The sequence below is a fragment of the Physeter macrocephalus genome, chromosome 8 (genome assembly GCF_002837175.3).
Source record: "Physeter macrocephalus isolate SW-GA chromosome 8, ASM283717v5, whole genome shotgun sequence".
Classification (NCBI taxonomy): domain Eukaryota; kingdom Metazoa; phylum Chordata; class Mammalia; order Artiodactyla; family Physeteridae; genus Physeter; species Physeter macrocephalus.
Window position 1 is genome coordinate 57113474 of NC_041221.1, and position 11951 is coordinate 57125424.

The window sequence follows — 11951 nt, forward strand, 5'->3', positions numbered from 1 at the left end:
CGGGAGAGGCCGCAGCAGAGGGAGGCCCGCGTACCACAAAAAAAAAAAAAAAAAAAAAAATTGGGCAGAAGACCCAAATAGACATTTTTCCAAAGAAGACATACAGATGACTAACAAGCACATGAAACACCACTAATTATTAAAGAAATGCAAATCAAAACCACAATGAGGTATCACCTCACTGAGTTATCACAGTCAGAATGGCTTTCATCGAACAGTCTACAAATAATAAATACTGGAGAGGATGTGGAGAAAAAGAAATGCTTGAACACTGTTGGTGGTAATGCAAACTGGTGCAGCCACTATGGAAAACAGTATGGAGGTTGCTTAAAAAACTAAAAATAGAACTACCACATGATTGAGCAATTCCACTCCTGGGTATACATCCAGAAAACATGAAAACTCTAATTCGAAAAGATACACGCACCACAATGTTCACAGCAGCACTCTTTATTATATAATAGCCAAGACAAGGAAGCAACCCAACAGATGACTGGCTTAGGAAGATGTGACATATACACACATACACATACAATGGAATATTACTCACCACACACACAAAACAAAATCACCATTTGCAGCAACATGGATGGATTTATGGAATCTTATGCTTAGTGAAATAAGTCAGACAGAGAAAGACAAATGCTATATGACATCACTTATATGTGGAATCTAAAAAAATAACACAAATGAATCTATATACAAAACAGAAACACTCACAGACATAGAAAACAAACTTATGTTTACCAAAGGGGAGAGAATGAAGGGGAAGGACAAATTACGAGTATGGGATTAAAGATACAAATTACTATACATAAAACAGATAAGCAACAAGGATTTACTGTACAGCATAGGGAATTATACCAAAATCTTGTAATAACCTATAATGGAATATAATATGCAAAACCCCCCAAATCACTATACTGTACACATAAAACAGAATATTATAAGTCAACAATACTTCAATTAAAAAAAAAACTATATGGAATTTACATACTAAGATCTACCAAGATAGTATATAGGTCGACCAAGCAAAAACTGGACCATTATTTAGCATAAAGATTTTGCAGAAAACATAACTTTATTAATGATAATGTTGCTTAAGCTAAAAAAACTATCTGAAAATACCTTACCAAATAATCATATAATTTCCCTTTTTAATTGGTTGTGGGTACAATTTTATAACTAACGTTATAACACAAAGCACCCTTGTTGCTAGTTTGCCTTGTTTTACAACAATTTTATGCTAATTTATATATTGATACAATACTAATAACTAATAAAATATAGTAAGTATTATGGTAAGATTACTGATTCTGAAACACCAGAAAGCTTCATATGATGAAATATCTTAGGTATTATCACTGAATTTTTAAAAACAGGATAATATTGCTTTTAAACTTTTAAAATCATGTTTATTTAGCTTATTTTAAAATATATAAATTCGAAAAATATCATACCAAGAGTAACCAATAAGGACTTTTTACACCTTCCAATTCCGCCTACATTCCCAAAACACATCCGACACCAATGATATCACTGGGCATAGGAGTAGGGGGTTGGGGGCAGCATCTGAGACAGTCACTGAGGAGGGGGCCACACCTCAATGTGAGTCAAGTTACAGTTAGAGCTTAGTCATAGAATAATATGTCTACCACAGGCATCTTCCCTTACATTTAAATTATTCTTCCATTTTTTTCCCTAAAGCCTTTCTTTCCTCTATCTCTAGTTCCCAAATAAGCCCTCATCCTAAACACTCGTTTATTTTGCTTTTTTTTCTCTCTTGTTCCACTGGTGTAACGTAAGAGTTTATGTTCAGTAAACTATCTTCTGGAGAAGAAAAATCAAAACATGATCAAAGATAAGAATTTACCAAGTTTAAATTTTAAGACTCTAAAAACCTAAGTGGTTTAATCATCGGTTGCCCAAAAGCATTCTTTGTTTCTTTTCCAAGATGATGATGACTCTTCATATATTTCCTAAAAAGCAGAACCATAATAAGAATTTAAAGGAGAGCATTTTAATAAATGCAAATATATCTGAATAAATCAGGCAAATGAATACCACAACTATTTATATCTGCTCCTCTTTTAAAAATCCAATGGCCATTTGCATAAGGCATTGAGAGCAAACAAACGAATAAACATGCTCCCTACACTCAAGGACTCAGTCGAGTAGGAGAAACGACAGACAAGAAGCTTAACAAGACAAGGGGCAAACACAGAAAGGAATAAACAATTAATTCCATTTGGGATCATGACAGGAGACAGCCTGGGCAAGGTTATGTAGGGAAGATGGAAGGTCTTTCAACATTTTTTTCTTTCCAGACACACCTACTACTTCCACATTTCTCAATATGCGTTTCCAAAGGCCGAAGGGATATTTCCATTAGCTTTGAAATTAAGAGACCACCACAAAGGTTCCTCAACAGGTCTGAGCTGCGTGCTAGTGGCAACCACCCTGTAAGTGCGTGCCCTACCCACCTGCCCATTCCTTGCCTGTATCACAGATGATCTCAAAACACGGGCTGAAACCAGAACCAGACTAGAATTCAGATAATTTTTGGACAGAAGGGGAATAAGAATATATCACTTTCTCTTCTCACTCTCTAGTCAGATTCTATTTCTGCAGGGGTAGAAATCCAAATTCAATTATCCTCTGAACACCTGTACACCCTCCCACCCTCTAGAGACAGAGAAGTAAATAGAAAGCCCAGCCAGCTCTTGAAGCATCACAATGAGAGTACACCCCCAACTCCTACCCACTCCCTTATTTGGGGGGGCCTACCGTCTCATCTACTTTGTCAGCTGGCTGTCCATTCTTTGCTCCAAGGCAAAGAATCTCTTCCAGCCAGGCTCACAATTCATTCTGGAATACTTTTCCTACCTTGCTCTCTCCAGGGTCTCATGGTCTATCAAAATTGTGGCAGCCTTGTTCACAGCAAAGCAACCAGATATCTGAGCTTCACTAAGACAGATTCCTTTCACATATCCTATCCTCTAATCCCTAAGTATCCCCTTATAACAATGGGTTTCAGTTTTTATCCAGAAAATATGGTCACTAAATTTCACAGGTGCTGGTTCAGAGTCCAATTTGCTCATCTCACCACTGGTCCTTCACTCTGGCCTTCTGCTCTACTGGGCAGTGAATCCATTCCTCAGCTTTGCTATCAGCCACAATGCTGTGGGCAATTTGAGGCTCTTAAGTGTAATTACACATTTCTGAGAATACAGAGTGATCCCACTGTTGAGGTTACTACACCAGGGGAGAAATCAGGGAGCTGGGCCTTTTCATATCTTCAGAATGCTCTATTTAAGCAGGGACTTGTTTGCTTTTATTGATGGGTTTGATGTATGGACGGAAAACAAGCTAGAATTTCCTACTTAGGTTTTTAAATCCACTTAGTATGCATTTTCTCCAAGAAGACAATATCCCACTTTTCTTTTCCTAAAATGAAGGAGTTCTAGAAGAAGGTTCTTTTGCCTTGAGAAGTCTCTATTTCAGCCAATGACTAAATAGCCATGCATTATTCCTGCTCTCCAAAGGAAAGACCCTCTAACTCAAGGGAATTCTAATATAAGGGATAATACTTCATATATGAGCCACTGGAATGTTCTAGCCTAGGAATTCTAACTGTTACCACTTGTTGAGGTCTTCTCCAGGCCACGCATTCTTTGGGGAACATATTTTTCATGCTTAATAAACCTTGGAAAGGAGATTATTACATAAACATCCTATTTCCTAGATAAAGAAAACAAGATTCTATAAAGTCAGGGAAGTACATACTCTGTATGTACTCTTCTTCCTTGTTCTTTAAAAATTCCTGAGAAAAATCATGTCCAAAGACAAAATTAGATATTTTCCTAACTTACCTTTTTCCATATGGGCACCTTGGCTTTTAAAGTATCAATGGCATAGCTCACAGCTTCGAGGGATGCAGTCCTATGGGCTGAGGACACAGCAATGATAATGCTTGCTTCTGACACTGGAACTAAGCTTTAACAAAATGAAGGAAAAAATTCATCATCTCCTCTGAAGCTACATGTTAAAAAATCTACTAGGCATGTGAGAAAAAAAAAAATTCCAGTGAAGCATTTCTAGAACTAAATATCCAGTTCTGTTTTACCTAAACATCCCATTTAGTTAGAAAACAGTAATTCATCCCAGTTGCATTTAGCAGGAGGTGCCAAGATTGTGACTAATCAATCTGTAAGCATGTATCCTCTAAATTTATTGAATGGGCAACAAGATGAAAAGTACCTCACTGATTCAACAAAAATCTGATCAAACAAACAAGGCACAGTGCCAGGTAATGCCTAGAAATACAAACTAATCACATGATGAATATAAGGTAGAATTTCAAGTATTAAATAGCAATGAAAAGTAAATAACAGAATTGATAACATTAATAAAATTATAGTTACCAATAACAAAGTAATAACTAATAGATGATAGATATAGTCCCATTGCTGGGTTCTTTTCAAAGCCTGGAACTCCACTCTTCTTAGTGATACAAAACAGCAAACTAATCTAATGACCTTAAAAGGCTTTTACATCAAAAAAATCTCAGACTGTCATATAAACAGGGTACAGACTACAAAACAGTCTGAAAAGGTCTCATGGCCTTTAGCACACATCAGCACAGGCTGTTGGGCACAGGGCCAAAGAATCTTGCACATTTGGACTTTGTTACAGCATCAGCCATTCTCGAAATATTACAACGTAACAAGCAGCCTTAAAGGCACTGTCTGCCAGAATGATAAACAAACCTCCCTCTCAGGGTAAGACAGGATGCCAATGAAAGATTCCAGAAACAGAATTAGTACAAAGGCGGAAAACGACTACACTTAAATTTTTAAACTGATAAAGGAAATCATACCCAAGCCGATGGAACACTGCTACGTGTTTGACTGGCCATTTCTGCCTAATGTCACTACAAATTTTTCTGACTTCATTTTCTGCCATTGGTAGATATGCTTCATACTCTAAGCTAATGACTTTTTTCCCTTCGAAGTTATTCCTTGTAGTTCCTAAAATAAAAAAAAAAATTACAAAATAAGCTTTCTTCCTACAGTAGAAATAGCACACTAATAGAATAAAAAAGGATTATTTTTGAATAGACAAGTAGCATACCAATTTGTCTAAAAATTACTTTGAAATTTTCTAAACACAAAAACTTGATTAGAAAATCAAGATAATCATCACAAAGATGAGGAAATAAAATGACACTGATTAGCCAGGTTTACTGAAAACATTCAAATGACAAACCAGTATATATTCCCTTTGTAACAATTAGAATTTGACCCTTAAAAGGAAAATATTATGTTCCCAGGATTATCAGAATTCTCTCTGCTAATAATGACTTTTAGTCTACTTTTTTTTTTTTTGCCTTTAACATAGGTTAATTTGAAGATTACTAAAACAAAACAAGAACTAAAAAAATTTCTACTCACCACCATGGGTAATCTTGGCTAACTGCTCCATATCTTAAAATCCTCTTACTATTAACACTGAACATGAGAAACACTTGCTAATTTCTACTGTCTTGTATAGTCAATAGATGCTATGAAAATTACAACTCACCTACAAATAGGGATATTGCACCACAGAATGGAGAAATCACCAGCTGTGAGACTTCATCTACTGAAAGTTGCTCAGATGTGAATTTTATTATATCTTTCGATTCCTCTTCAACTTCATTTATATCTTTCCTGGAAATAAAATATTACCAAACCTTAACATTGGTACTAGAGTAAAAACACCCAAATTATAGGCTATGTTTCAATTTATATATTTTTTCTACATTAGATGTGTTAGAAGGCATGATTTGATCTGAATAATAAAAATAAGCAAGTGTATAATTTGATATAATTTGAGCAAAACTCAGTAATTTTACAAATATCCCTGACGAATCAAGCATGATATAAAAAGGAACTTACCATTAACATGATCTCTTAAAATGAAATCTATTTCATTTGCCAACATATTCCAAACTCTGAAATTGCTACTCTTATCTCCTGCATCCACACATACATCACCTCTAACCACTGGATTACCAAGCACCACACCCAGAACTGCCTTTTTCTTTACCCAAAAAAGGAGGGCAAGCAGAATGATGACCCCACAGGAACTGGGTTCATTTCATAATCAGGCACAACCTCAGTTAAGTAACTGAGGAAATAAAGAAATTGACTGCATGCCTATTCACCAGATGCTGTAGAAGTCCTTTGCCATGCATTTCTCATTTCATTCATCAAGCGTTTATTTCATACTCACTAAGGGTCAGAGACTAAGCCCACACACTGGATACAGACCAGGGAACAAAAGACCTGGCTCCTGCGCTCAGGGCACTTATGCTAGAGGAGGAACAAAGCAATAAATAGGAATTACAAATAGGGATAACTTATGGAAGCAAACAGCGTTCTGAGACAGAGCATGGGGGCTGGGGAAGGTGTGTTTAAGATAAGAGGACCATGCTACTGAAAAACAACCATTCAGATGCTACTGGATTCCAAGATGCTTCAACCTCCTGTACATGTCACCTGAGCTTCTTCCACTTCATCTTGCAATACGATATAGGTAACCCAAACATCGTCTATGAACTTCAGACCACACTGAGTTCCCACAACTTGATTCTATGATAACATAGATTCTAAAACTGCATGTTGCAAATCCTGTCAAACACACTCAAATCATACACAATGCTGCTGAGTATCTTCCTAGTCTTCCCAAAGAACAGCTCTAACCATCACACACAAACACACACCTGTGGCAGCCCAGTTTTCTGAATAAATTACAAACTAAAAAAAAAATAGTATTTTTCTATATCATGACCACAGTTTCCAAATAAAACTGAGATACATATCTAACAGAGAATTCTATTATTTCCAAATAATAGGACTAAGAAAATCAAATCTCTATCAACATGCCAGGCAATTGGCTTTATAATATTTATTCTTCACTTCCGGGGCACTACCCTCCAGAAGAGTGGGGAAGAAATGGGTGAAAAAAATAAATAAGCATCCTTGGCTTGTTCTTTTCTTTAATAAAACCAAAGTTTTGTCATCCAATATGATATTTATTTGATTTTGGAGAAAAACACTGTCAAATTAAGAAAGTTTTCTTTCATTCCTAACTTATAAGAGTTTTCAATTAGGGATGATTATTAATTTCTACATTATTTATTTCTCAGTTGACAAATTAAGCCTCATTCTGTCTGCCTCTCCAGACTATACTAAGAAATGTTCTTCAGTATGGAGGAGCCTTAAAAAACTAAAAATAGAGCTACCATACAACCCAGCAATCCCACTACTGGGCATATACCCTTAGAAAACCATAATTCAAAAAGAGTCATGTACCACAATGTTCACTGCAGCTCTATTTACAATAGCCAGGACATGGAAGCAACCTAAGTGCCCATTGACAGATGAATGGATAAAGAAGATGTGGCACATATATACAATGGAATATTACTCAGCCATAAAAAAACGAAATTGAGTTATTTGTAGTGAGGCAGATGGACCTAGAGTCTGTCATACAGAGGGAAGTAAGTCAGAAAAACAAATACCATATGCTAAGACATATATATGGAATCTAAAAAAAGGGAGGGTGTGAGGGAGATGCAAGAGGGAGGAGATATGGAGATATATGTATACGTAGAGCTGATTCACTTTGTTATAAAGCAGAAACTAACAAACCATGGTAAAGCAATTATACTCCAATAAAGATGTTAAAAAAAATAAATAATAAAAATAATAATGGGTTAAATTAAAAAAAAAAAGACAGAAATGTTCTTACACATTATCCTACTCAGACATGGCTTACTTTATTTGGAAAGATGGAAAGATGACATGGGTCCTAGAGCCACTAGCAATATAACTATAATAATAAAGCTATTTTTTATACCTTGAAAATGGTAAGTGTTTTTCAGGAAGAGTGATCTTTTTATTTTCCAGCTATACAATTTCTCTACATTTCTCTGTGCCCAGGAGAGCTATTGTCCAGTATTAATAAGCATATTTGTGGAAAAGTACACAGAGAGTCCAATAATAATCTGAGTTCAAATGTTGGCTCTGCCACTTATTAGCTATGTGATCTTAGACAAGTTTTTTAACTTCTCCCTCCCACAAAATAGGAGTATTAAAACTCCAGTGTCTAGCGCTGTGCCCGACACAAAATCTCAATAAACCATGTTAAATCAATAGAATGAACAAATCAAGATGACATTAAACTGCTTACAACACAACTGATGCAGAGATGATAGGTATTTGTAAGTCCATCTGCACCAACAGAGTTGCTGCTTTACCAAGAGTTGGTGCAGACAGCCTTACAAAGAGTATACAGTTAAAGGAAACCATATATAAGTTATTAGCTGTATGATCCTTCTCCACAAGATTGGCTAAGAAAAACCTATCTCACATACCCAGGTGGCTCAAAAGCACTATCCTCCACTAATGGGGGGGATAATGGCAATTTCGTCTCCTGATTGAAGGAGGAGGAGCTGATCTCCAAGCTCGACATATTCTTGACGAACAGCAAATATCACCTGATTTCTGACGTCAGCCAATCTGAAGGGAAAAAAGTATAATTAGATGTATCAATGCCGCTAGACCCCAAATCTCCTCAGCTGCAATCAAAATTACATAAATATTACTTTATGAAGCTTCATCTTCAAAATCGCTAATTAAACTCATATTTTGCAGAGAAAGGATATATCCACTGAAGAACATACTTATTCACCACAAAGAATGCAGTAAACTGCTAACAACTCTTTACTGGATGTTGGGTGTCTTGGGGAATTAAAGAAACAAACAAAAAAACACTAGACTGGAGACAACATTCAGACCAGGTCAAAAAAAAAAGGACAATTTCTTAATCAGTACATGCCCTCCCCAGGAGCTTTCCATCTAAGCATAGAAGTATACTAAGTATACCCTGAAAGGTTCCAAAACACCAGGTGCCTCTTAGCAGGTGTAACATTAAAGGTAAAGTAGGAAGAGGCCCCACTATGTTTCATTGATTATCAGGGCATTTTAAGAACTTAAAAAGATATGAAATCAAGAAGGAATAATTTTCTTCTTGAACATATATTGTGGGCTGTCTTTTACACAGCACTAAGACTTCCAAGTTAAACATTCACACAATTTAAGTGACACTACTAATATACCTGGAACACGTTCAAATAGGCCACTTTTATATTTTGTTCCAAAAAAGACTCATTGAGGTACAAACAACAGCAGTAAAATGATACATTTTCAAGAACCAGAAAAAAAATCAAATATTGTAAAAACTCAAATTCAGCAGCAGCTGTGTGTTATCTTTCATTTTTCTTTCAATCTTAGAAATTTCTATTTTGAGTTCTCTAAAGAAGGGGCAGGACATAAAAGTTTAAAGCACACATTTTTAACAGAATACGTTCCAATTTCCTTTAATGTTACAAAAATGCAGAATCTACATTTTCAGTATTTTGTAAATTATAAAAGCAAATATAATCATGTCCCTTTGGGAGTATCACTGTTTTTTAAGTAAAATATCTTTTATTAAGGAATTTTGCATTTTTAAATTCTAGAACTTATGTTTTCAGAAAAAACACAACTAACGATCCTTTTGACATTAAACATGGAAATCTAAGTTAACTTTTTACTTTTATCATTTACTCACACATTTTTAAATATTAAAAAGTGTTAATCATATACATTCTGCAAATTTTTAACTACCCAGGATGGCGCGTTTCTATCTCATTCCACAGCTGCAATGCTTTTATTTCTTGTGGCACAGAAATGGTCTCTGAACGAATTCCTGTTATTTCAGCACTTTCTGCAAAATACAACACTTCCACCTGAAAAGAAAGAAAATGTTTTTAACAATAACAACCCACAGTCCTTTTTTGACTGTCCGCGCTGGGGTTTGTTTTTCAAATGTATTACTTTAATCAAAGACACTTTTTATAAATTAGAAAAAATTAAAAGTGCCCATAAAAATTTCAGCACACCTACAAGTTCAAATTTTGAAAATTTTTTATGTTTTAAGTACAAGTCAGACTAATTTCCAGATGCTTTTTAGTTTTATAAATGTTATGTGTGCCACAACTAAAATCCTAACAATATCTTCTTAGAAACCATGAGGTTGGCCTTTAACTGACATAAAATTATAGCACCTTTTATACTTAAGCAGTGAACAAATGTCTGAGTCAAGAGATGAATTACACAAATAAATGACCAAATAAGTGAAAGACACGTCTTTCGCTGTTGTCATATGACCTTTGATTCCAATCTACATTACATTGAACCCAGCTGTCCAGGATTAAGTTATGCAACATACAGACCCTGATATTTACAAAAGCAGATGGGTCTGAAATACAGGATAAACTTCTATTTCCTAGGACAAACCTATGCAGACAGCCTGGTATCTAAGCGATCCGACCAAGTAAAATAACCCACCTGTGACTGAGAGCAAATCATTCTCTACGAAATAATCAGAGGTCTGCAAATAATCAAGGGTTCGCAAATGCACAGATGGAGCACATTTCATCAAAGAATTGTTAGTTAAGGGCATTTCTTTTTATATTGAAAACTTGTCTTCTTAGAAACGAACAATCTGAGAAGCAAGGGCAAATATCGCGGGTGCTTTAGAAACCAGCTGGTCTTCCAGGCCGTCACCTGCAGAACAAGAGTTCGCGGAATGGACTTGACTTTCGTTGGGAAGACCAGAGCAAAGCCTCCGAAGTCGGGAGGGCCCACCGCGGCGGTGGCGGTCGCCGGGGTCTGGCCGAGCAGGACCGGGTCTGTGGAGGGAAAGGGCGAGGACAGACACAAGCCCAGAGGGCTTCCCCATTCTTACCTGGCACCGCGGAACCATACCGCCAGCTAACCCTAGCCGGGTATGCTGGCGCGGAAGGCGAGGCGTCTGGTTGACGCAGCGCGCAGGCGCAACCTGCCGGCCCCCCTCCGCCCACATGGAGCATGCGCAGAGCTAGCTCCTCCCCGCTGTTCTCCCCGCTTCGTTTGCGCAGCAGGCTCCGTTTGCGCAGCAGGCTCCTAGAGCTTCGTGTTCACTCGCGCAGATGGGTCGCGGTGGTGGGCGAGAGCTGTAGGTGTCGCTAAATGGGAAAAGGGCTGGCCACGCATGTCTTTAGCCTCAGCTGAGAGGCTGAAGTGTGGGAGAGCTGACCCCGGACTCTCCTGAACACCTGCCACCTCCGTTATAGAAGCTCGACTGTTTCCGCCGCTCAACTGCAGGGTTCTCTTTAACACTTTTTATCTCCCCAACCTTCTGCTTTATGATTACTGTTCCCTAAAGACTTAAAGCATTCAACGTATCTGAGCACTCGAACTGTATCACATTTACACTTTTCCTGTTTACTGCCTGCTTAGTAATTTGTCCACACGCCATCTAAAACAGCGGTCCCCAACCTTTTTGGCACCAGGGACCAGTTTTGTAGAAGACAATTCTTCCACGGAAGGTGGGGGGCGGTGGTTTCAGGATGATTCAAGTGCACTGCATTCATTGTGCAGTTTATTTCTATTATTATTACACTGTAATATATAATGAAATAATTATACAGCTCACCATAATGCAGAATCAGTGTGAGTCCTGAGCTTGTTTTCCTGCAACTAGATGGTCCCATCTGGGGGTGATGGGAGACAGTGACACCCCAAGTGTGTTGCTAATGTCCAGTCTCCTCCGTGATCTCGTTTTGGTTGCTGTCACTGCGGAAAACCCTGCTTCACAAAGACAGGATTTTGGAAATGCAAGCAGGCTTTTCAGTGCTTTTGTGGCAATCTCAGGATATTCCGCCTTGATTTTAATCCAGAACGTATGGAGATTTGAGGTAGTCTCAAACATAATCTTAAGGGCACCGTCATTTGCGATCTCAAGCAGCTGATCCTCTTCTACCACGGACAAAGTTGATTCACCTGGCTTATTCACAAATGGGTCTCAGATCCATTCCT

At 37.4% G+C, this 11951-nt stretch overlaps 1 protein-coding gene across 3 annotated transcripts in view; it reads right to left on the reverse strand.

Annotated features, from left to right (window-relative positions):
* Positions 1-10528, reverse strand: part of MOCS2 (molybdenum cofactor synthesis 2) — a 19590-nt gene extending 9062 nt beyond the window's left edge. Inside the window, exons 1-8 of one of the 3 annotated variants that reach the window (XM_024122039.3) lie at positions 10440-10526; positions 9717-9838; positions 8423-8567; positions 5584-5711; positions 4880-5030; positions 3873-3996; positions 2484-2527; positions 1915-1979 (exon numbers count right to left, since the gene is read on the reverse strand). In XM_024122039.3, coding sequence (XP_023977807.1) covers positions 2516-2527; positions 3873-3996; positions 4880-5030; positions 5584-5711; positions 8423-8520 — 513 coding nt within the window. In that variant the 5' untranslated portion in view covers positions 8521-8567; positions 9717-9838; positions 10440-10526 and the 3' untranslated portion in view covers positions 1915-1979; positions 2484-2515. Of the gene's footprint in view, positions 1-1064; positions 1980-2483; positions 2528-3872; positions 3997-4879; positions 5031-5583; positions 5712-8422; positions 8568-9716; positions 9839-10439 lie in introns of those variants that run through there. The other 2 variants (XM_007131072.4, XM_028492902.2) reach the window with 2 other exon arrangements.
* Between the last annotated feature and the right edge of the window lie 1423 nt (positions 10529-11951).